The sequence below is a fragment of the Lacerta agilis genome, chromosome 2, assembly GCF_009819535.1.
Source record: "Lacerta agilis isolate rLacAgi1 chromosome 2, rLacAgi1.pri, whole genome shotgun sequence".
In the NCBI taxonomy this organism is placed as follows: domain Eukaryota; kingdom Metazoa; phylum Chordata; class Lepidosauria; order Squamata; family Lacertidae; genus Lacerta; species Lacerta agilis.
In genome coordinates this window covers 61,292,753-61,318,460 of record NC_046313.1, presented here as the reverse complement: position 1 = coordinate 61,318,460, position 25,708 = coordinate 61,292,753, and the positions used below count along the sequence as shown (strand labels likewise).

The 25,708-nt window shown below is 41.3% G+C and overlaps 1 protein-coding gene across 11 annotated transcripts in view; it reads right to left on the bottom strand.

Annotated features, from left to right (window-relative positions):
* The window catches only part of GRIA1 (glutamate ionotropic receptor AMPA type subunit 1), a 192,299-nt gene that overhangs the window by 54,261 nt on the left and 112,330 nt on the right, over positions 1–25,708 (bottom strand). For all 11 annotated transcript variants that reach the window (XR_004425980.1, XR_004425978.1, XR_004425979.1 and 8 more), the window contains exons 6-10: positions 10,555–10,716; positions 8,193–8,360; positions 4,815–4,919; positions 3,046–3,156; positions 930–1,136 (exon numbers count right to left, since the gene is read on the bottom strand). Coding sequence is in view for 7 of the 11 variants with exons in the window: in XM_033140328.1 (XP_032996219.1) it covers positions 930–1,136; positions 3,046–3,156; positions 4,815–4,919; positions 8,193–8,360; positions 10,555–10,716 (753 nt within the window). In the remaining 4 variants the exon portion in view is untranslated. The remainder of the gene's footprint in view (positions 1–929; positions 1,137–3,045; positions 3,157–4,814; positions 4,920–8,192; positions 8,361–10,554; positions 10,717–25,708) is intronic.

Sequence of the window (25,708 nt, the reverse complement as noted above, 5' to 3'; positions counted from 1 at the left end):
GGATTGCCTTGCCCATGTATGCTTACTTGACTACTTCACTCTGCAGAATTAGCAACGCTACAGATGCCATATAATACTTGTTCCATACTTGTAAGAAATCTTTTGCTATAGCAGCACCCACACTTTGGAACTCCTTGCCTATTGACATCCGGCAGGTGCCTTCGCCGAACCCTTTTTAGGAACCTGATTAAAACGTTTTTGTTCAGGAAAGGCCATTTAGACATGCAAAAGTTACAGGTGTTTTATTTCTTTTTAGCTACTATTCATTTTGAATATTTTAAAATACTTCTTGTTAAGTTTTTAATTCATTAATTTTAATATTTCATATTTTGTATGAAACTACTTGGTGGTTTCCTTACAACTGAATGTTAAATAAGTGTTTTAGAATAAATACATGGAAATACTGGTATTTTTCCTTCCTAACAAACCCTTCAACTGATGGGTAGGATTCCACAACTGATGCTGCAATCTATTACCTGTGACATCTCCATTTCTTAATTCCTTACTTAATGTTGCCGTTCAGAAATGAAATGATAGTAACAAGCCTTAACTACAAAAGCGAAAGAGGAGACTTTCCTGCTGGCACTGTGCCTGGCCATTTATTTTCATCAGGATATACTTCGCTATTAACAAATAGTTGACAGAAATAATTTCGGTTGACTGAAAATAGTTCAACTCAGGTGGCTATTTGCCAGCTGCACAGGATCATTAATGATACACCACACTGACTCGCACAGATTTTAATATTTGTCTTGCCTGTGATTGGTGAATAATGATCAGCCACACAGGAACTGAACACAAATGGGTAGTGACTTGATGCAAAATCACCTGAAATTTCCAGTGTTCATCTAATGATATACTTAGGGATGTCCTTGTTTCATTAGCTGTAACAGTTTTTAAGCCACAGGATGAGAGTGAGAGAAACTTACTCCATATACTAGCTCCCCGACCATTCCATTCCACATTTTAGTCTCAGGGTCTCGCGCTCCATACTTCCGATCAGCGACAACCTGCAAGCTGTAGTTGTAGCCAACATGTTTTGCGATCTCAGCAGCTAACTCTACGCAATAACCTTCATACCTCAAATTTCCTTGCAATGGCTCATTGGTCTTCTTTTCCATCACATAGGGGGCTTCCTGGGAGAAAAAGAACAGTTTACAGAGCCACGTTTAACCTTCTGGATGCATATCATGCTAACGTCATGTGGAAAAGAGGCTGACTATAATAGTTTACAGGTGACATATGAAAGAAAAGAGTCTGTAGTGTTCCCACCATAAACTCCAAAAAAAGAAAAGCAAGTAAAACATTCAATTCCCTCGAACTCTATAATTCTATTCAAATAACCAATGAGTTCAAGGATAGCTTGATATCCTTCACAGAACTATAGATTCACACAGCCACCTCCACAGGCATCCAGGATCTCTTGCCCTTATCTATGATGCACTGCTTCCTGGCAGAAAGTCAGGAAAACAACAAGGACATCCTGTGGCTAGGTAATGAAAGGATCAGTTTCCTTTTTTTAATTTTAAAAATAAATTTTTATTGAGAATTATAACATTCATACATTAAAAACAATACACAACAAAACAAACATCACACACACACATAACCATAATACATCAAAAAGAAAATTGAACAAAACAAATCATACATATTCATTCATTCATTCATTCATTCATTCATGCTATCTATTAATAAAATATCAATATTCACTACTTAAATAAATAAATCATAACCGATCCAAGTTAATCATAAATCATAATACCTAGTTGTTAACTTGACTTAGGCTTCCGCCTGCCCTCCTCCCGGGTTGCTTAATTTACTCGTTACTGCGTTTTCCAATCATTTAACCAAATTTCATGTCAATTTATCGACTTTTTATCTTTCCTTCCCTTTTTTACCAATACAGAATGTTAGAAATGGATCCAAGTTTTTATATTCGGCCACTGGTTTTTCCATATATATTCCAAATTTCTCCCATCTTTGATTAAATTTTTGATTACTACCACCTCTTATCACTTCTGTTAATTTTGCCAAATCCAGGAAGCTAAATAATTTTTCTTGCCATTCCTGTATACTAGGTACTTCTTGTGTCTTCCAGTAAGATGCAATCAAAATTCTTGCAGCCGCTACTGCATACAAAAACAAATTTCCATCTTCCTTTTTTACTCCATCATCTAATATACCTATAGTCTCACTTTTGCTAGCAAACTCAGGCCTGCAGACTTACTTTCTCACACAGCATTCTGTGGATCCCGACAGAGACATGGGCAAAAGCAACATGCAGAGCACAGGATCATAGACAACATTGGACAGCAATATCCATAATCATGGCAAATGAGGACAGAACATTCTACACTGTTTGCATTTCTCTACAAATTACAGTATCCTCGTGCTGATATGGGAATCTATTCAAGAGCTTAAAAATTCGTTACAGGATTTGGACAGATTCCAGTTCTTCCCACTGATATTTTGCAATGGTAGTTCATATTTGATGGGTTGTGTCCAATTAAGTCCTACTCAGAGTATACTCACTGAAATTGAGGAACCTAAGTTAATCATGGTTGTTTCTTTGGGGAGGGTCCACATTATTTTATTCTGCAAGCTGTTTTGAGAGGGTGCCATCCTTAAAGATAGCCTAAGAATATTGCAAGCAAGCAAGCAAATAAATGAATAACTATTCCCATGGGAATAGTCTGCTGTGATAAATAATGGTGCACCTTGATCTATATATTTATTTCTTTTGCAGTAATTAACTTTTCCCCTCCCCACCACAAAAGCTTGGAAACGTTTATAGCCATATTTACTCATAGATTCCATCTTTTGACCTGGTTATCAAGTGATTCAATGACTAAGATTACCTTTCCATGTTATTCACCCACCTTCTCAAATACACACTCATCATTGCTCTCATTCTTCTCTCTTTATCCCCCCCACCCTTTCCACTCCCATTGTAGACATTTTTTTGTTGTTGTTGTTCAGTCATTCAGTCGTGTCCGACTCTTCGTGACCCCATTGTAGACATAAGGATGCTGAAATACTTACTAGAATAGTTGTAACAATGTAGACCCTATCCTGTAGAGTTGTGGTGTCATTTGCTCCTTGTTGATCTACGGCTGTTGGGACAAGTTTTTCATCTTCATTCCAATAGCCAATCTAATGATGACAAAGAGATCATGGCATATCTTTGACATAAAGATAGTTTCCAAAATGCCTGGAATGTAATACTAGTGAGAATACCCACTCTAAAGCATGATGAGAAATAAATCACTCTCTTAAGTTTCCTGTTGACCCTGACACTTTAAAGGCATGGCAGCAAAATCATGACCTATTTTACAAAGAGCACATATAATGGTGTTATTATGTTGATGGAAACATATACGGGCCTTTTTAATTTATTCCTGATTCTGAGAGCCTTTCCTGCTTCAACACAGGCATGTGGTGGTGAAATAGTTAATGTAAGATGAGATTCCTCTGGTGTAGTTCACTCTCCTAATCCTGTTGTACTTAAAAATCGAATTGATTCATACTTTCCCAATAGGGAAAAAATGCCTTGCAAACTCCTACACAAAATCTTCACCCCTCAGAATAAAAGTTTGGATTTGATATCCCGCTTTATAACTACCCGAAGGGGTCTCAAAGCGGCTAACATTCTCCTTTCCCTTCCTCCCCCACAACAAACACTCTGTCAGGTGAGTGGGGCTGAGAGACTTCAAAGAAGTGTGACTAGCCCAAGGTCACCCAGCAGCTGCATGTGGAGGAGCAGAGATGCAAACCCGGTTCACCAGATTATGAGTCTACCACTCTTAACCACTACACCACAATGGCTCACAGACTACAGTAGGGATTGGAACAAAGCTATCTACCACAATTCTCTGAACACTGCATCAGAATTCTCAGCACTTTAAATATAAAAAATGTGACTTTTGAGGGGAAATTAGAAGCAACTTTCCAAGTGAGGCAAAGTCACAATGTTAGGTTGTTGGTAGCTGTGTCACTCAAGCCCCATCATTCAGCCTAGACACTGAGGTCCAGCTCTGAGGGCCTTCTGGCGGTTCCCTCACTATGAGAAGTGAGGTTACAGGGAACCAGGCAGAGGGCCTTCTCGATTGTGGCGCCCGCCCTGTGGAACACCCTCCCATCAAATGTCAAGGAAATGAACAACTATCTGACTTTTAGAAGACATCTGAAGGCAGCCTTGTTTAGGGAAGTTTTTAATGTTCGATGTTTTATCATGTTTTAATATTCTGTTGGGAGCCGCCCAGAGTGGGTGGGGAAACCCAAGCCAGATGGGCAGGGTATAAATAATAAATTATGATTACGATTACGATTATGCTTACTTGAAGGAAGAGGGGTGAGGCAGCAGGGAGGTCAAGATTGTGTAGCTGCCCTGGGAAGAGCACCAGATAGGCTCAGCCCGTGTGCCCAAAGAGTCCCAGCCTTTCTGCGATCCTGCCCCTCTCCTTCCTAGTAAGCAGCAGCAATACCAGTGCCAGGAAGCTAGAATCGTGGCCCGCTGCTTCTGGAGAAAACTCAGATTAAAATATTTATGAAAATAAGCAATTAAGTTACGTAGTTTGATAGGATAAAAAATGAATCACAGTTTGATTAATGTGGAAACGAAACAGAATGGAATTGTGGCTAAAAACATGGAGAAGTGACACAGCTCATAAGCAGACAGATTCATCCAGACATAATTTACTCGTATATATTGCTCACAACGGAAGCTAACTTCCGAGAAGAAATGTTCTTAAAAACAAATTGCAGTTCGAAGATTACTCCCTTCTGTTTTCAAAGACAAAGTAGCCCGTTACCTTTCTGATCCCATCATGTTTCATTTCAATCACATGAAGGGTATAATTCGTCCGATGTCCTTTCTCATTAAACTGGACGTTACCAGTCAGTCCTTCAAAGCGCACCTTAAAAAAAATACAGGAATCTGTTAAAAGATAAAGTTAGTTATGGACTTTAGGAATTTTTCCTCCAGCCAAATCTTTAACATCAGATCAAACCCACATATGAGTGTATCAAGATCTTTGTATACCAAATCTGGAGGTGGTAATATCTAAGCTAACAAGGTTGCTCCCCAGTCCTAACTGCATTGCAAAGAGTGGATATGGAGAAACCTTCCTATACATTTCCATCTGGTGTCTTAGTGGAATCTTCCTTGCTACCTGGCAAGGTGATCCAGATAACCAAACTATTATGATTTGATCGGTTCTGCAAGCTCAGCTAGTTATGTACAATGGGTTGGAATTCTATCAGTGAAAGATACAGTAGGGCTGTGTACACACTAACTCATTCCTAGCACAAAAATGTAGTCATTCTCAATCCAGAATAATTTATGCTCTCAACATGCTGTCTTCAATGTCGATTGATTATACATCTTGCCATCTAGAAGAACAGGTGTGGTTATTTGACATGCTTGATTAGGTTATCTACACCTTTTCCTCCCTGTTTCTGCCCCAGATGAATGAAGAAAGAAGTGATGATTGAGGTCTTGGTAAACACCCACCCATAACACTGGGCAGGTGTGGATACATCCCCCAATGCCAGGACTACCTACATCTGTTTTCCAATGGACACATTTCAGGATAATACAGAATCAACCTGGGAGGTGGCTGGCGGACCATTTGGGGCAACACAGAGCCTACCGGCACCCAAGCCACCGCGTCACTCCCAGAAGAGACGCGTGGCTCGGGCACGCTGCAGGCCCTGTGGTGAATGCCACCAGCATTTTGTCACCCCCCTCAGGGGTGACACCTGGGGCATCCTGCCCCCACCCTACCCCCTTCCTCCGGCTCTGAGTCAAGGGAGAAGGGACTTACTTAGCCTTATCTCTGATATGCTAGCTTTCATTTACAGGGAACATTCAAACATGTCATCTACCCTCAGCAGTGTGAAATTGTATAATCCAGGAATTATTCCACTACATGCTATTTCTGCACATTTGACACAGCCAGTGCCTACTGGTGTATAAAAATGGAGATCATGACTTCCGGCGGCGACGCAATCGCCGGGTGGTCGAGGGCTGCTTCGGGTCCGAAGCGCCCTGTCCATCCCGGGGGTCAGGAGCCCCGCTACCGTAAAGCGGGGCTCCGGTTGGGGTGCGGGAAGAGCGTCCCGCACCCTGGGCTCCCCGGCAGCGCCCGCGGAGGCTCCGAACCCTTCCCTCGCTCCCCCTGTAAAGGGGGAGTGGGGGTGAAGGGACAACCGGAGCCGGGCTTCGGGGACATGCCCCAACCGGGATGCAAATGCGGCGACAGAGCCCGCGGTGAGCGTCTAAGTTCTACCTGTGAAGAATGGAGCTAAAGGAACCCGGTGGTCGTGAGTAAAGAATTTGAGTAGAAATCGTGCTTTTGGGACGATCCGGGGGGAAGGAGAAGGGCAGCCTGCCTCCCTCCCTTCGAGCTCAAGAATCTAACCAATTTGAGTGATTACTGCTACAGAACTGGTTACAATGTATTTAAAATCGACACATGAGACTGGCAAACTTTTCTTTCGGGAAGTTAACTAGAGGAAAATATCTCCATTTAAAGTTGCGGTATTTGCGCTCCAGCTCAGGAAAATGGCGACGAACAAAGAGGGGAGTAGAAATATGACACCCACTTCCTCCTCCTCTGCCAGTATGTTGGGTTTCGTCCTTGAACTGGTATTGAACTCTGGACTAACGGATGAACAGAGACTCACTGCCTTGAAGGTGGAACTGCTTTGTAGAAAAGTCAAAGTCTTGTGTGGGGGTCTGAAATGGAACCAATTGCCCACAGAGGAGGCTTTTAAAACTTTTGACATTTTGGAAGAATGCCTTGCCAAGGAGCTGAGAGGGTTGATGCAAAGTTGGAGAGAAATGAGTGAGCTACTTCGGAGAAGAAATTCGCTTTCTGGGGGTGGCAGCCCCAAGGCGACGTCAAGATTTCTTATATCCAGTCCCCGAGGTGTGAGCTCGGGGGCCAGGGACAGAGAATTAAGGTATTTACAAGAAGAAAAGAAATGTTACAAAGAACCGAAGAAGCTGAGAGATGATGAGATGGATACCTCTGATCTCGTGGCAAGGAGAGATTTGGACTGTGCCTGGATCTGTGGACGTTTGGAGAGGGAAGCTACATGGAAGTTTAGTGCTGAAGCCACCAGGAGAAGAATAATGGACAGAGGGGGTGTGGGGTGAAGCATTAAGTAAAATTTAAGGTAGCCTGATATGGTAAACTGAAATCGGAGGGTGAATACTGTCAACAATTTTCTGTTATATTTTTTATTTGAACATGAAAGGAGATATTTCAAGTTATCATGTTATTAGCAGCAATCTTAAGGATAGAAGAGATAGATTTGATCGAATGAGTTGTGAAGATCTGTGAGGGGGAGTATAAGTAAAGTGAATTTAAGTGGATTAGGTTTATGGATTAAGAGGATTGAGATCAAGATGTAGATTAAGATAAGAAATCGATAAGAATAAATGAAGAAGAATTATGACGAGGTATTATTATGATGATGTATTTTTAGTAAAATGTTGAAGATATAATTGATTGTAATTATACAACTGAATTTAATTTCTTTTTTCTTTTTTAGGAGAAATGGTTATAAAATAGATTAAGGATATAAACTCGAAGGTGAAAAGGCAGGGGAAGTCAATAGTCAAGATATGGAAATAGAAATTTTTTTTTTTTTCTAGAAAGATGCAATAAGAAAACTTGACATTGTTTGTATTTGTTTTATTTGTTTTGCATTTGTTTAATTGTAGGTGTGGGTGTGGGTATATGTTGTTATAGAAAAATGCCAATAAATTCTTATAAAAAAATAAAAAATAAAAATAAAAATGGAGATCATAGCTACCTATGCACATTAAAGATTTCTGAAGGACTGGAAATAAAATTTGGTGAGTTTATGAACAAGACCTCCACGGAAATGCATTTCTCCCCAAATGTCTTTAGTAGTCTTTTCTTTTTCAAGTTTTATTTTCCTAAATTGGCCGGTCAAAGTTTACAACTGAACTTTGGATCTTCAATTTGACTGTACATTTTCAGTGTTCATGGCTGTTAATGATTCAACAGGATGCGTCCAATTTACATTCCATAAAATACTGATTGCATCATGCCAATGTTAAGGAAGTAAAGGGACAACTGGATTTAATTTTTTTCATATTAGAAAGACTTCTCATTGAAAAATAACAGATTCTGCACCACAGTTGGCATTCTGACCTGTTGCAGAGCTCTCTGGATGTCAATCCCTTGTCCCCAAGGGACAGCTGGATTTGCTAGGCAGTCCCCCGCATTCCCACGGCGAGAAATGTCAATCCGCTGTTTCCTGAGACTCTGAAAAGCTTCTGCCATTACTCGAACTCCATCATACGTAAGAGCAGATGTGTACTAGAAAACAGAAAACAGATATGTCCTCCCTATTAGGGCTGGAAACTTGGAAACTCGTGGTCCTTTTTCCAAAAAAGGAACCTACAAATTAAAGCTAATTTAACAGAATTTAATTTCAAGCTGCAGTCTGAATGGGGTTTCACTAGTATCAGTTTAAATGAAACTATTGTGGGAATATGTCAGCAAGATCCAGCATGGTGTAGTGGTTAAGAGCGGTGGACTCGTAATCCGGTGAACCAGGTTCGCGTCCCTGCTCCTCCACATGCAGCTGCTGGGTGACCTGGGCTAGTCACACTTCTTTGAAGTCTGTCAGCCTCACTCACCTCACAGAGTGTTTGTTGTGGGGGAGGAAGGGAAAGGAGAATGTTAGCCGCTTTGAGACCCCTTCGGGTAGTGATAAAGTGGGATGTCAAATCCAAACTCTTCTTCTTCTTGGTTGTTTGAGCTAAAGACTAGGCCTCTATGCTTGGCTTTGACTGGTGTACAGTACAATCCTGCACGTCTGCTCAGATGTAAGGCCAACTGAGGTCAGTAGGACTTACCCAAGTAAACGTTGGGCAGTGACTTCAACCTTGCTTTCTGAAGGGATCAGCTGCCAATCCAGCTGTGTCTGTACCTGCCCCACACCTGATGAGATGTGTAGGGCAAGGTGGTATGATTTGGGAGAAACAGCCTCGTCAGCCAAATTGGGACCTGTGTTGATCCAAATTTGGCCAGAGGACTGGAGGTTTCAGACTTGCTGGTTTTATATCCTGTGATTTGTAGACCCAACTGAATTGCAGTTTTGGAAGCCCACCCCCTGCCGCTATTCATTTCAATTTTAGATTTTAATGTCTTGGATTTCATGGTTAGAAGGAACTTAGGTTGTACATGAAGAAATGATGTACCAGAAGGCAAGGCACAGAGCTGAGTTGGAGAACTGATAGAATGCTATGCTTGAAAATTGTTATTGCTGCTTTTAAAAATGGTTTACACTTTAATTCAAAACTAAACAATTATGGACATACTCATGGAACACCATCCAAAACCATAGTATTTCACTAAGCACATTTAATTTTTTATTTTATTTTTACAAAATTTATACCCTGTCTTTCCTCACAGGCCAAGCAAATTACTTCAAGCTTGCAATTCTGCTTACTTGGAAATGCAAACTAGTGGAATAATTTTTCCAAGTAAACGTGTTTAGAATTGGGTTGTCAATCTAACATATTCTCTCTCCTAGCAGCAAACAGAAGTCCAGAGATGCTGGAGTTCAGCTAATACTGTTTTAGAAACTTAAAACTAAGTTTCTTCATTGTGCAGATATGTACATTGCAGCTCCAAGAAGTACGTCTACCTCATCCTTCGGCAGAGTCCGGGAATGACTCTTTCCGGTTCTTTGCCCAGCGTAAAAGCCGCGGGATGCAGAACCCCCGCCTACCCCCTCTGTGTCCTCCCCCCCTACGCAAGTGGGGAGACGGAAGAGGCGCCTCGCCTCCAGTCCCTGCTTGATGCGAGGGCTCTCCTTCCCTGTCAGAGCCCTGACTCCTACTTCCCCATCCCGTCTCCCTCTCCCCACTAGAGGGATCACTGGAGGATGACGAATTGCTGAGCAGGTGGGGCGGGGGCTCGCGATAGTCAGAAAGCCCTGGCAACCCTTTGCCGTGAGGTGAGGGCAGCACCCTGACAGTTTTCTAGTAATAACTTGTCAGCCAGCTGCTCTGTCTCTGGTTCTCCTCCCCACTCTTCTCCCATTATCTCCCAGCTTTGCCTCTTTTCTGTCTCAGCGCCTTGACCTTCTGCAAACCACTGTTGTAAATCTACACTGTCCTCCTTTTCTCTGGGAGGTGCAGGGGGGGGTCTCCACCATTCCTCCTCAGTCCGGTCCCTGACAGAAATTGACAGAGCTATTTCACTCTGCCATATCTACTGTATTTTTTGGGGTAATATTACTGTACACCACTTAGAAATTTCAATGTTGAGCAGTATATATATGATTTAAATAAATGAAGAGTTGCTCAATTCTTCTTTTTTTTAATATCACACGGGGGTCCTCTATTGATTAAGCAAGCAAAATGTTGTCTGAGCAACAAGTTTGATGTGATTTGGTATGAATATTAAAACTTTGAGCTTCTGATTTCAAATGGCAAGCATGTTAATGACAAGAGTGCAGCGCTAAGGCTACCTCAGAGAAACGGTTTTCAGTACCACTTGCCTTTGGCCTCTTCCAGTCAACACGAGGTTGTTCCCTGGCATCATTGCTCTTCCACTGTTGCATGATCCTGGCTGGGATGGTGTCTGTGTAATTCACCAACTGGAATCCAGTCACATTTGCACCACTTTCCTTGAATTTCCCTAAGTCGATATCCATGAAGCCCTAAAGAAGAAGAAGGAGAGAAGCAAAACAAAGAGGTGAACCAAAGTTCCGAGGACTGTATGATGTACTACATATCATTGTGTCAATGTCCTATATCTTTGTAATGCTGCAGTGCTACAAAACTGGATGCACTTATTTCATAGATGTGTGGCTTTGTGTGTCCCCCATTTGCTGAGCCTTGAGTAGTGCTCTGAACTGAATACAGTCACTGGAAACAAAATTTGGTAGCCTTAGCTATGACAGGATCCCCCACATTATGCAAGCATTTCCCACCAGAGATGGAAGGATAATCAGTTTGGGTTCTCAATGCTTCTCATTTTTCCATTCTCAAATGAAGTTCTCCACATTTCTTCAGCAAGTTGCATTTTAAATAAATAAATAAATAAATAAATAAATAAATAAATAAATAAATATTCCTCATGAAAATCCACCAGCATTTTAGTGCAAATTTCTCTTAACAAAATATTTTTGCACAAGATTTTGGCTAATGTACACTTTCTTCAAACAATTTTCCCTAATGTGAAGCATAGTTGAATGTTATTTTCACTACTGTATTAATTTCCATGTGCACTTTCACTGAATATATGCATGTTTGTAAACATTGTTTGGTTGGAGAACTCCATCACAGAATTCAGATACCGGTAAGTGAAAATTCCTATGGATGCCCATGTTCTGACTGTCAAATTGTTTTGGAAAGGGAACATCTGATAATATGAACTGAAACAAATTTCTCCTCCATCCCTAGTTGCCACCACTGACAAAGCTCAAGCCTGGGTTTTCATAATTAGCTCCAAAAAGTGATTTGGGCAGGAAGAAGGGAAAGATATGGAGAGTCTCTGCTGCTTCCTCCCCTGCCACTTTCCAGCAAATTTGCTAGGCACAAGAACATAAGATCAAACAAAATGACCAGACTAGTCCAGTATCCTTTTTCCCATAGTGGCCACCCATCTAATCCTGGAGGTAGTGAGTAGCTACACTGACAGGAAGGCTTTAATAGTCTTATGCTCCATTAATTTGTCTAATCCCAATTCCACAGTTTAACTGTTAAGTATTTCCTTTCGTCTGCTCTGAATCTTCCATCTTTCAGCTTCATTGGAAGATTCTGGTTTCCAGCGATGTGAGAGGAAGAAAACATATATCTATTCACACCTTGCATAACTTTACACATCTGTAACATGTTCCCTTACATACCTTTCCCCACCAGCCCCAAACTTCGCAAGTTTTCCTTGTAGCGACAGACTCCGATCTTTTTTTATTGCCCTTTTTGGCATATTTCCTGCTCTGGGCTCTACTTTGAGGTGCATACCAAATCCATCTTTTTTTGTGTGTGAGAGAGAGCACAGGACTCCAAACCACATGTTTTTGGGTGCCATGATCTCACCTCCCAAAAGAAAATTTTTTGGGGGCTGCAAACTTGCATGGCACCCCCAAACACACATTTGGGGTGCAATGAGAGCACAGCCCTGAAAAAAGCACGTCTTTCAGGGCCGTGATCTTGCACATGTCATGTGACTCACATGGAAGCATGGCCCTGGAAGACTTGCAGCCCAGTTTTTTGCCCCGTCGTGTTGGAGGGTAGCATGTAGTCAGTAAAATATTTAATAAAAACACATAGCATTTAGCTGGTAAAATATTAAAAGTCCCTTTGATCCCTTAAGTAATGCAACGTAGAGTTTTGGGGTATCCTGAATGGCCTGAATTTTTTATTTTTTATTTTTTGTTTAAACCCCATCTTAGCTTTCACCTTCAGAAAGGTTGAATCTACTATTTTTCAATCCCACATCGCCAAGAGGGGAGGCCAAAATGGGATGATGACTTGAATTTCAATGCGAAAAGGAAAATAGGCCCATTAGCTGGAGTACATTTTCATTAGGGCTGCTTGACTAATGGGAAAATGTATTCCTAGAGAATGATTCAATGGGAAAAGTGTCAAAATTTGCAAGGAGCATTAGTCACAAAGAGATGCTCACCCAACTCTTAAATCTCATGCACTCAATCAAATGCCAATAGAGGATAAGGCACTCACAGATTAAGGTCCATGAAGGAAATAAAAGTTATAGAACAATTGACCTTTCAGTTGACCAGATTTAGCTGTGAAGGAACAGAGTAGACTGTACTCTGAAGAGTAGAAAGTACATGTTACCCACCTTCTCCACCACATTGATGTTCATTTATTTAGGAATTTTTACCCTGCCTTTCAGTGTTGTCACATCCGGGGAAGGTTACAAATAATAATAGTAAAGCAAACAAATAATAACAAATACTGCACTGACAAATTAACAGTAGCAGAGCAGTAAAAACACAGAATTCACACCCGCTTGACCTACATTTAAAGGCACCCCAGGAAAACAAAGCATTTGATTGGTGCTGAAAAGACATGAGTAGGTTCCAGGTGATCTTCCCTGTGGAGAGCATTCCAGAAATGGTGTGCCACTATTTAGAAATTCAAGTTTACTCCTTATGTAGATTAACCAACTATCCACTCATTGCTTTCATGTATTTTCCAGCTGTGCTTGTAACAATTTCCATGCAGTCCCAAACTATACATGCATTTCCTTTGATCCCTCAGATTTGCATAAAACCAGACTACTGCAAATGCAAACCGCACTAAACCACATAAAATTTTCCACACCAGACACTGTGCAGCAAGTTAATTTGAAACATTTATACTGAGAATTTCCAATTTTTTGCAGCTGTGCTCCTGATTTCCAGAACTCTTGATGGAGAAACATCCCCACCCCTGATTCCTCAGGTTTTGCACAAAACCAGAAAGCTGCAGAAGTAAAGCTCATTAAATGATTATTTTTAACATTGCTTGCTTGTGCTGTTTTCTGCTTTTGTGCAAATCTGAGGGATCCAAAGAAAAATAACATGATACTGCACAGCTATCTGTGTATACTCCCTGTCAATATTTAATTAGCATAATAGTAGATGGTGGGGCCAAACACAAACAAGAATGCCTATTGGTATGAATAGGAAAGACCAAAGTTGTTCATTATATACAAATTCAAGTACGTGGGTGTGGATTATTCCAATCTAATCTGAATGGGGCAGGGGAAGCAAATTAACAGGTAAATAATGCTCAGATTTAGTCAAGCTCTGAGAGTCCAGTGCTAGATGCTAACAGAAACAAGCAAATAACAGAAACAAGTGAAAGCAAGTGTAAAGGGACAGCTTCTCAAATTTTATAAAAATCTATTTATAAACAGGAAGTTTAAATGTGTTCCTTCTTTTTTGAAACCTCCTTTTTCCTTGCTAGCTCGCTCTATTAATTGATTAGATTACAATGCCTTCGAGGCAATGTTTTGCTTTGTTACTGTGCTGGTATTATTGCTATCCACCTAGAGCCCCTGGGATAGAATGGGTTATCAATCTAAATCAAGAAACGTAAAACTGCCCACTGTGTAAGACACAAGGAAGCTTTAAAAAACACCCAACAGTTCATAAAACCAGCTAGGTGGCAAATCTGAGCCACAGCAATTGCACGTATATATTCCCATCTGCATTAAAATTGCTCTAGATCTTCAAAAGTGGTCCATTAAATTTAAAAACAAAAAGCAAGCAGCTAATAGAATTTGGTGGGAACAGTCAGCAGAGAAAGGGTCCCTGGGCAATGCTGGAATGGTGAGACTTGAAAGAGGCATAAAAATGTTACACACACACACACACACACACACACACACCATAATTGTTGCTCTTCTCAACAATTTACTATATGGGTCATGCTGTGTAAATTAAAGAGAAAAATATGGTATGATCAGCAGACAAAAGCTCAATCTAGATCAGTTTCATGTCAGCATAATTTCCCACCCCCCATTGTGGAAAATATACCTATGGAGCAGGTTACAAGGGTATTTCTATTCACCAAGCACCAAGTCCTGAATACGCTTAGTGTGACATAATACACAGAAACTGGAATTGTAGGTAAAATATCATCACTTACGGTACTTTATCTTTCTCTCTTTTTAATGTTTGTTTGTGTGCCATTAGAATGTAAGCCGTCAAGCGGGGCCACTTTTAAAACCTCTCTCTCTCTGTGTGTGTGTACAATGCCTGCTTGCTGAATATTCTTATTTTAAATCAATAGATTGAGTTACATCCAGTTGCTCCCCTTTGTTCATGGAATACTTTTTGTTCCAGCGGAGACAACCACAAACAGAGAATATAATGTGATTTCCTCCCTCAAATTCTCCCACTCTTTTACAGTCCCCTTCACTACTTCCCACACTATTCTGGAGAGTTTCCCACCTGAGGGGTGGATCACAGTGGATGTGGCTGCAGTTGGAAGGGTGGATCAACTGAACCATTCCCTGCTTCGGTTCATGGAAGCCACCAATGGACTGAACAGCCTTCTGTGAACTAAGGGGCATAACTAGATAGACCCCTATACACATGAAGCTTGCCCTACATATGAAGTCAGGTGACTGGTCCCAAGGCAATACAGTACTATTTACTGTACTCTTGAGTGGCAGCAGCTCTCAAGATCTTGCCTAGCCCTTCTGCCTAGAAGAGGTCTTGCCCAGTCCTTCAGCCTGAGAGTCTCTTACCTGGAAAGGACAGAAATTGAACCTGGGGTAGATCTACACTCATGGTTTTTTTATGTTAAGGAAGGGTTAAGGAATGGTTTTCATAATGCAGGTGGACACATGACATCCTACTTTTAACGTTCATAATGTGTTATTAAAATGTGACACCAGAGGGCACTACAAAGCAACCAGCAACTGGCAGTAGGGAAACAGCGTTTTCACAAAAACAACAACCCCAAAGGTAAGAAACACTTTAAATTTACAAGTATGCCCTGTGACATTTTAGAACGTTATATCTAGTAACGTTCTGAAAACGTTAAACAAGTCAGTGTAGATCCTGCCCTGGTGTCCTTCTATGTGCAAATGATACTCTTTGTGCTATGGTGGCATTTTATTTATATTTTGTTTTGTGTGTTATTATATTTATATCCTTTCTCCCCTGGGGAAACCCAGCCAGATGAGCGGGGTATAAATAAATTATTATTATTGTTGTTGTTGTTGTTGTTGTTGTTGTTGTTATTGTTATTATTACTTGTTTCATATTATTCTCACGCAACAACCCTATGACTTAGGTTAAGCAGCTGGGGTTTCAATAACCGTTGGCAGGCAGCAAGACACTTTCTTCATCTGAGATGGCTCACGGGCATCACTTGTGGCCACTGGAGGCAGTGCCGGATTTACGTATAAGCTAAACAAGCTATAGCTCAGGGCTCCACTCTCTTGGGGCCTCAAAAAAATTAAAGGAAAAACAAACAAACTGGATGTACATTCCCAAAATATAAGATAAAAAATAAAATAAAATAAAACCTGCATACAGCAACAGTGTTTTGTGTTGTGTAGGCTCCTATGATGTAAGTATTGGGCCCCACCTGCTAGCCTGCTCCCTAAAGTATCACTGGTTTGCTCATTTCTATATATAGGGTGATTACATTCTGCATGTGCAAATAGCTTTAGATACCTATTAGGTCCATAAATTACCATATAGCATATATTCAACACGAAAAACAGTGACAATTTGTTTTTGACAAAGGACAGCTGGACATATAAAGGGCCCCAATACTTTCAGTAGCTTAGGGCCTCATCAGACCTAAATATGGCCCTGACTGGAGGCCACAGCCAGCCACAGCCAGCACTAGCATGATTGGGAAATTAGGAAGACACTGCTGGGAACCCCACTAATTGCCAAACACTAGTGAAGCATTTCAAAGAAATTACATTTACAACTGATAAAAGAAACTGCAAAGACCTAGCGGAGTTCCACTGAATCTACAGTAGACTGGTATATCCAAGAGGAAAGATTTCAGCAACGAAATAAAAACTGTCAGACGTAACAATGACTTCTTCCTAACTACAACAATATAGTAGCAGTTATAACTGTAGGATGTAGAAACAAGAATTAATATTTATGCTGTGGTTAAATTAAAATGGTTTCAGTAGTAACTGACAAAACAAATGTTCAGTCTCTTACTGCACAGCTAAACTGTATGTACTGCTTCATTTCAGAGTATGCACATGTTAAACCTGTACACTTATCACAGGTCTAAGCATCTGAGTCGACTCTTTAATTGCAACAATCAAAAACCTGGAGGGGAAAAGGTCAAATTGCTTAAAAACCAGCCATATGGCAGCTTTAAGTCATAACATCCCAGCCTTACACAGCATCACTCTGTGTATGTAGCTCCAGCAAAGGAAATATTAATAGCAAGCATAGCTACAAATTGCCAGGAAGCACCAAGGGAGAGGAAATGTTAGCACTGATGCATTTTCATGCTTCTTTTAGTTTAGAAAGCTTTTTAAGATCAGTAAATCACAGATTAAAAAAAAACTAATGCGTTCCATTACAGCAAGCTATCCAGCTAGGCTTCCCACTGCATCTTCAGTGTCAATCGATCTGGAAAGGCACAAATCAAGCCCTGTGTTGTTTTTCTCATCAAATGCAAATGGAACAGCAGATTTACAGCATAGGAAACTTGAGATGACTGGTCTCAAATTGGCCAGCTATTTACCATATTGAAATTTATATTTGTTAAGGTCTTTTCAGGACGACATTACCCTGCTATCAGCTGTCCTTCAAAATGCACTTCACACATCTTAATCAACATTTTTAAAATGGTCAACTTTGACACTTGAGTGATGGTTAACATTACTTCCAGTCCTTCTTTCCATAGTCTGAAAATTTAATCTTCTGGAATAAAATGCAGCAGATGTGAGGAATAATAACTAGTATTGACTAGCAGTGCAAACAATCATGTACCTGTATGTCTACTCAGATCAGAAGAATGTCCTATTGAATTCAGTGAGACTTACTCCCAAGTAAGTGTGCATAAGATTGCAATCTTAAGGTACTTTCAGCTCATGACTCTGATCCACTTTTGTTTTGTATTTTGTTTTTGTTGGATTGATAGTAACAATAAAAGCTTGAGCAGATACAAGACATTTTTTTGCCCGCAACAGTCTCTCTCAGTCCTTGGTAAGGACCAAAACTTTTTGTACCATTCACCTTACCTAAAGGGGGAGACACCCCCCCCCCAAGACCACAAGCATATTTGCACAAAAAATAATATGCTGATTTAGATGTTTAGATGGAAATCTAGAACTAATCATTATAATTCAAATAAAAACAATACATTCTCACCATAGTGAGGTCTGTGACCGTGTGATTTTTTCTTACAAAGTACATTAAGTCTGACCCTTACACTAGGCTGACTACTAGCATTTCGAAATATCCCAGTGAGAAAACAGTCCTTTCCTTTGCAACCATGTTAATTTACTAAAGAAGAGTTACCAGCATTTACCTGTAGGGGATTTTTAATGGAGTGTAAAACAGAGAGCACAACATAAAATCTTTTTCACATAGAAGCACTCTTCTATATCTGTGCAACAGATGACACCTCCAGCCTAGTTGCCTAATCCTGCATTCAGTGCAACAAATCGCTAACTCCTTTCAAGTGTTCTGCTGACACCGACAATGAGATACCACATTTAAGCTATGCGGAAGGAAATAAAATAAGAATTTTCCATTCTTCTGTGTTCTCCATAACGCCTTCCATAATGGAGGAACCTCTTCTTCTATTTTTTAAAAGAGTAGCAGCTTCAGTTGGGAGATCTAAGTATAACTAAGGGCTCCTTCAGACAACCTGTTTATTGAGCATTCACCCTGATTTGCTTGCACAAACCTTGCATTGTCGTTAGATTGTGCCCACTGTTTATTGAGCATTCATTCTGATTTGCTTGTGGGGTTGTTATATGAAAATGGGCATTGATTCTGATTTTCTTGTGGAGTGCTAATACATCTCCCCTGCAATAATGTTTTCACCCCAAACTTTTCAGTACATCCCTAACCACAAAAAGTCTCTCTCTGTGTTGTTGTTTTTAAAGTGGAAATGTTCTGGTATGGTGACAGAGGATTTTAATCCACTTTAACTGAAGAAACCTAAATTTTCAGCATGCACTTGAATCCCTTCCTCAAAATAATGAGTCTGGAGGCACTCTAACTTTTGACAGTTGACACCAGCCTACACCAGTAGCTTGACTTTTCCGATTGCTCCAGTCATCCTTGGGAGTGGGGGCCTCCTCCCCACCCCACATTTTGCAGATGAGATACTAAAGCCCTGCTAGCAATGAGCAGAAATATGCCTTTGCTGCGAATGAACTCCTAGTAGAATCTAGCTATTGTTCTGACAGTTCTTTAACATTTCCTGCACAGCACAGCCTAAAATACCAGCATGTTTACATTGTTTTTCTTTGAGGGAGGGGGGAACAGTTCCCCAGGCAACCGTCATAATTCTGAGGATCACTGGCTTCTTCTCTCTCCATTTCACACCTCCTACCCCCTCAAGGCCTGGCATCAAAATGCACAGTTCTAACCCCTTCCGAATGAGGGGAAGAGACCATTTCCTCTGAGCCAGCATTTGTCCAGCTCTGCTTACAGTGGTACCTCTGGTTAAGTACTTAATTCGTTCCAGAGGTCCGTCCTTAACCTGAAACTGTTCTTAACCTGAAGCACCACTTTAGCTAATGGGACCTCCCGCTGCCGCTGCACCACCAGAGCACAATTTCTGTTCTTATCCTGAAGCAAAGTTCTTAATCTGAAGCGTTATTTCTGGGTTAGCGGAGTTTGTAACCTGAAGCGTATGTAACCTGAAGCGTATGTAACCTGAGGTACTACTGTAATTGTCTGCAGCCGCCTTACTACATGCCTTCTTCTCTCACACCATGATAATGAATATACTTCTGTCTCCACCATCCAGAGGTCATTCATCCCTGGGAGCAGAAAAGGTGAACAGTCGGATCAAAATCCCCTGATAGTGGTGTAGCGTGTGGGGTGGGGGCAGTTGTCCCAGGTGCAAAATAGTTAGGAGCACAAAATTTCAACACCTGGTGCTGCCTCAGTACAGCTGTGCAATTCCCTGTCTGGGATCCGTTGAAAACGGCTTCTCCATGCAAACCAGAAAGTGACCGCTTCAGACAATGGAACAACTCTTCTTATCTCTTGTGATCTCCTGAGTGGCATGGACACCATTAGGCAGTTGAATGTGCATGTGTACTCCATCCATTTCCCTCCCTCCCTCCACTTGGCCCTGGGTTCTGACTCCCACCCAACACACAAGGGCAGAGGAAGCAGGGAACAGGGAGATCCCCCAGCTGCGTCCTGCTTAAATAGGGCAGGCCACACACCCCAGGCCGACTGGATTGGTCGGCTGGTGGGTGATGCAGCCGGGATTCCCCCTATCGCACAGGGGCTGCCCACAACACCACCACCTGCTAAGGTGGAAGTGGCTTTCAGGAACCAAGCAAGAAGTTCAGGACTGAGTGGAAGTAACACACGAGGAAGGCAACTGTTAACGTATGTTAATGGTTGAGCTTTAGTGTGCAGCCCTTTCTGCTGCAGGGAATGATGAAATGGAAGAAAGACTTCTGCAAAACAAACCAATTGTGGAGGAATGGGAAACGCCACTTGAAAGTGTGAACGAATGTCTGAATGGACTGAGATATAGCCGTCCAATCTACCCATTGAGAAAGCAAGCAGCCCCATACTCCTACTTCCACAGAAAGAATGGGAATGAAAAGCTGCCACAAACAGCCAATTCTAAAGCATGGGCTTTTTGTACAAGCCATTTCTACACCATCTGGGTAAGTTTTAGGTATTTTGGAATCTAGGGAAACTATTAAAATTCACCCAGATGGGGTGGATCAAGTGGGAACAGTGCCAGTAGATATGGTCCAGCTTCCCCTTCTATGTTTTCACTCTGTGCATAGAGTGAACAGGACTGCAGGAGTTCCACAGCTAGAAAAATGTGAATTCTGGTGACATATATCATCTTAGGAAATCAGTAGCAAAGCTGGATGATGGAGCCCAAGACTTAGGGCTATAAACACCGGTGTTTCATGTCTGTTAAATAGTGTTGCTATTCACATGAATTCTACACCAGGCATACAGATGCACATCCAACATATATGTTATCAGTCCCTTATTGTAATTTGTATAAAGCTTACATGCTACTGAGTTGCTTGTGAGATGCATACAAAACAAACTGAAGAAGTGTGCATGCACACGAAAGCTCATACCAAGAACAAACTTAGTTGGTCTCTAAGGTGCTACTGGAAGGAAATTTTTTATTTTGTTTTGACAATGGCAGACCAACACGGCTACCTACTTGTAAACAAAACAAACGTTACTCTAAGGCAGTAAATCCCCCCTTCAGAACTATTCACCTTCAAAGCCCAAGGCCATGTAGATAATTGTAAGCCATGTGACACCAAAGTTTCCGAATGCTAATTTTTTTCAAGAATAACCTCCCCCCCCCTTTTTATTACTTAGGTAGTTGATGTCCAGATAGATGAGGCTTGGAAACAATGCCAATACTTCTGCTTATTATTTACATGACACATTTTAATTGGTTGTTTTGTCGTAAGAGTGAAAACATTTATCTTCTTTAGGATCTGTTAATGAACATGACACAGTCACTGTCGGAGAATTGATTTGGAGCTGGGCTTATTCATCACTCCTCCTGGATAAAGATACCTTAGTATTGACTGTCGGTTCAGCCTTCTTTGTCAGCTGGTGGCTTTGAGGGCTATCAACACTGAGAAGCTCTCTGGCTTTATGCCTTAACCACAAGCCTGTTATTCCTCCCCTCGCATTAGAAAGCTTTTTATAAAGTAACATTATTTTACAAACACAATTGGTCACTTCCCCAGGAACTGCTATCCAGACCGAACATAAAGAATTCCTGAACATTTCAGACTCTGTTTGTGGGGAGGAACCTGTAAGATACCACACTGAGCTATTATGCCAGAGATATCCAATGCTTTCATTAGATTTGACTTCCTGAGTGGAATACAAAAATCTCTCCTTCATTTCTATCACAACCAATTAATGATGAGGCTGTTTAGAAGAAAGGAGGCCATCTGCCCAAGTCTTGTTCCAACATGCCTGCCTACAGGACACATGTTCCTTGTCTGCCTCAGAATTACGGCAATGTCAGATCTGGTTATACCACCAAAATGCTCCTTCCATCTCTGTACTGCAAAGGCACAGGGGAAAGGTAGTTCCACCATAATCAAAGGGGCTTACTCTCTACTAGTAAGTATATTTAGGATTGCAGTATAAAGTAAGAAGAGATGCAATCTCATGCACACTTACCTGGAATTAAAACTCACTGGACTCACTGGACTTACTTCAGAGTAAACACACAAAGGTGTGTGCCTTTATTTAGGTAATGCTATCAAATGGATGGATAATGAGAATACACATCCATTGCACAGCTACCCATTATACATCTAACGGTAGTTTTACTAATGCCTGATTTGAAAAGGGAAAGGTCCTTGATCAGGTCTCAGAGGGAGGAGGAGGAGGAGGAGGAGGAGGAGGAGGAGGAGGAGGAGGAGAAGAAGAAGAGGAGGAGTTTGGATTTGATATCCCACTTTATCACTACCCGAAGGAGTCTCAAAGCGGCTAACATTCTTTTTTCCCTTCCTCCCTCACAACAAACACTCTGTGAGGTGAGTGGGGCTGAGAGACTTCAAAGAAGTGTGACTAGCTCAAGGTCACCCAGCAACTGCATGTGGAGGAGCAGAGACATGAACCCGGTTCACCAGATTACGAGTCTACTGCTCTTAACCACTACACCACACTGGCACATAGAGCATGGATAGAACTGGCTGGGTCTGCTTTGGAGCCTGTGAAGAATATGGTGGGTTGCAGTGGACCCAGGAATCTGGAAGGTAAAGGGAGGAGCTAGAAACAGAATTATTTAGAGACATGTGGACAGGCAGAATCTGATATGAGGAACATCCCCATTACACTCCCAACTATTCAAACTCAATGTTGCATGAGAACTAATGTAAATTTCCCATATATTTCATAAGGCAGCACTGACCAAGCAGGTCAATACTACCAGCTTTGGAAGTGAAGATGAACAGTTTGTGCTCTTTCTTTTAGCTGCTGAGTGGATAGTTGAGTTCATGATAGAAGCCCTCCTGGTGCCCTCAGGCCTAGTTTTCTGGGTGGTTGCCAGCATTACCTGTCCCTAAATTTAACCCTGGGAAAAATACAAACAAAAATGAAACCGTATTCTCATTCTACTTGTACTTCAGTATGATTACCTGAGCACAACAGTTATTGCTGTTGCTCTACCATATTTCAGGAAATTTAAGTTCCTTGTGATTTTCCCTGACACACACACCCATTTTAGTGAAAACCAGGGCCTCTATTCCAATGCTAGAACCTTTCTTTAGTTTTCCCCAAAGCCTGGAGATCTATTTCATGTAGCCACAAATGTGTCACTATTATTTATGCATGAGTGACAAGGGGGATGAATTTGGATGGTGCTCGATTTAGCTCTTTTAATCTCAGGACTTCTTGCTTTACATTGTACACTGAGTTATGGTTATCGGAGTGCAAAATACATGCAACCTTTATCAGTTGAAAATGGCACAAGGCCATTTCAATCGTCAGTTTTCTCAGCAAAATTGATGGAAGCAGGGACCCAATCCTTTCCTCGCCAACGTGTCTGTGCATCCCCCCCCCCCCCGAGGAAAGCAGCAATTTAAACACTTGAGCATTATTCTCAGCTGATCCAAGGGAAATGAATTTTTATTCTTTTCAGCTTTGAAAATAGAGATTTCCTGGAAGTCTACATTTGACAAAGTTCACATGATTGTTTCTTTCTGTTGTGCTCTCTGGTTACACAACAGCTATGAAAAGGGAAAAGCACTCAAACTGTACACAGCCAGAATATATGGTGCCAGCTTAATAAAGTCTTTTCAAACAGTACATCATGTTTAGCTGTGCCATAAAGGTTTTATTGGTACACGCCTGTCCTTACAAATGATGGGGCCATAATTCATTTAAGCAGAACATTCCAATAGTGTCAATAAATCTTTATATAACACTTCATAGATGCTTATTGAACATACATCAAGTAACGGCACAAAGGGTATTGATGTGAAGAGTTTTAGATGTGCTTTGATTAATTATGCCCTTTACCCCAGAGGTCTTTTAAAGGGTAGTTCGCTATTTGAGATCATCAGCCTGTGACGCAGGACAGGATTTCTGCATATAATTTACCATAAAAAATTAGTATCTACCAGTTTCAGTTGCCTGTTAGAGGAAATTTTGTTGGCATGTGGGTATCTCACCATTAAACGGGTGAGATTGGCCTGGGATGCCAAAGTTGTAAATATCTATTTTATTTAAGGTATTTATACTCTAGTTTTCAATAATGTATTCAAGTCAGTTTCTGGGAAGGGAAGATGGGATCCAATAAAAAAATAAATCAAATCAAATAAGCTTATCAAAATAGAACAAATGAACCAAGAAGCAGAAGATTTAGTACAGGTCTAGCTGTTGCAGAGTAAGCAAATAAAAGATTTAATAGACAAATTATGTATTAATTAATAGCTATCAACAGATGAAGAGAATAAAACTGCTTTGACCTGGCACCTAAAAGAGCAGACTAGATGTCAAGTGAATGTCTCTGTGGAGAGTCTTCAGTCAGAGTACCATCACCAAAAAGGCCTATTCAACTACCATGTCCCATCAGCCCAATGATTTCTGCTTATACAACATCATACCCTCCAACATTTCTCCAATGAAAATGGAGAAATCCTCATGCTGATGGAACAGGAGACTTAATACTATGTTGGGTGGACAAGTTCCTATGGGAAGGTGATCACAGAATCAAGAGTTGGAAGGGACCCCCAAGGTAATCTAATCCAACTCCCTCCAATGGAGGAATCCTGCCCACAGCCATCCCTGGGTGGGCTTGAACCACCAACCTTCTGGTTAACAGACACACTGACCCCTTGTGCCACTGAGACTCCTCTTTCAGAACTCTCGATCTCAGGGCATGTAGGGCTCTGTAGATGAAGGCCAGAATGTTGAATTTTGCCCAGAAACTAATTAGGAGGCATTGTAGATTTTCAAAAGTAATGAAACATGTTCTTTCCTGCATATCACAGTTATCACTTTTGCTTTCCCAATGGCTATTGGAAAATTATCTTTTTACGGAGGCTTTCCTGAAAGAGTGACTCAGCCATTTTACAGTGGTACCTCTAGTTATGAACTTAATTTGTTCCGGAGGTGGGTTCTTAACCTAAAACTGTTCTTAACTAGAGGCGTGCTTTTGCTAATGGGGCCTCTTGCTGCCGCTGTGCCGCTGGCACACGATTTCCGTTCTCATCCTGGGGCAAAGTTCTCAACTTGAGGTAACTCTTCCAGGTTAGTGGAGTTTGTAACCTGAGGCGTTTGTAACTCGAGGTACCACTGTATATGGTATTACTGTAGTGAATTTTGTGATTTGATGCTTTTTAAAACCTGTTTTTATTGTTATGTATTTTACTATGTTGTTGATCATTCACATTGTAGACTGCTTTGGAAATATATGCCAGGAAGCAGCTTACAAGTCCTTAAATTAATAAATACATTATCCTAATTATGCCTAAAATGTTCTTTCTGTATACTTGTCCTAGCTTCATTTACCATATTTTATTGAACAGGACTAATATACCACTTAATCATGCCTGACCTATTAGTGGATGACATAGAATATATATATATATATATATATATATATATATATATATATATATATATATATATATATATATATATATATATATATGTCTGTGTGTGTGTGTGTGTGTGTGTGTGTACGTATACACACAACCAAGACCCAGTGGCGAAGCAAGCTGATCGGGTGCCTGGGGTGGCGCACGTGCCCTGCGCCCAGGGGTGGGGTCAGCTGCTCACGGGGTGGGGCCAGCTGGGGCAGGACGCTCCGCAGGGTCTCTGAGGAGTCTGTCTGCCTCCTCCCACTCAGCCGCCCTACAGCTGAGGGGGAGGTGGCAGGCAGACCATTTGGGGCAGTGTGGAGCCTGCGGGCACCCAAGCCACTGCGTCACCCCCAGGAGAGACGTGTGGCTGGGGCACGCTGCAGGCCCCACAGTGAGTGCCGCCTGCA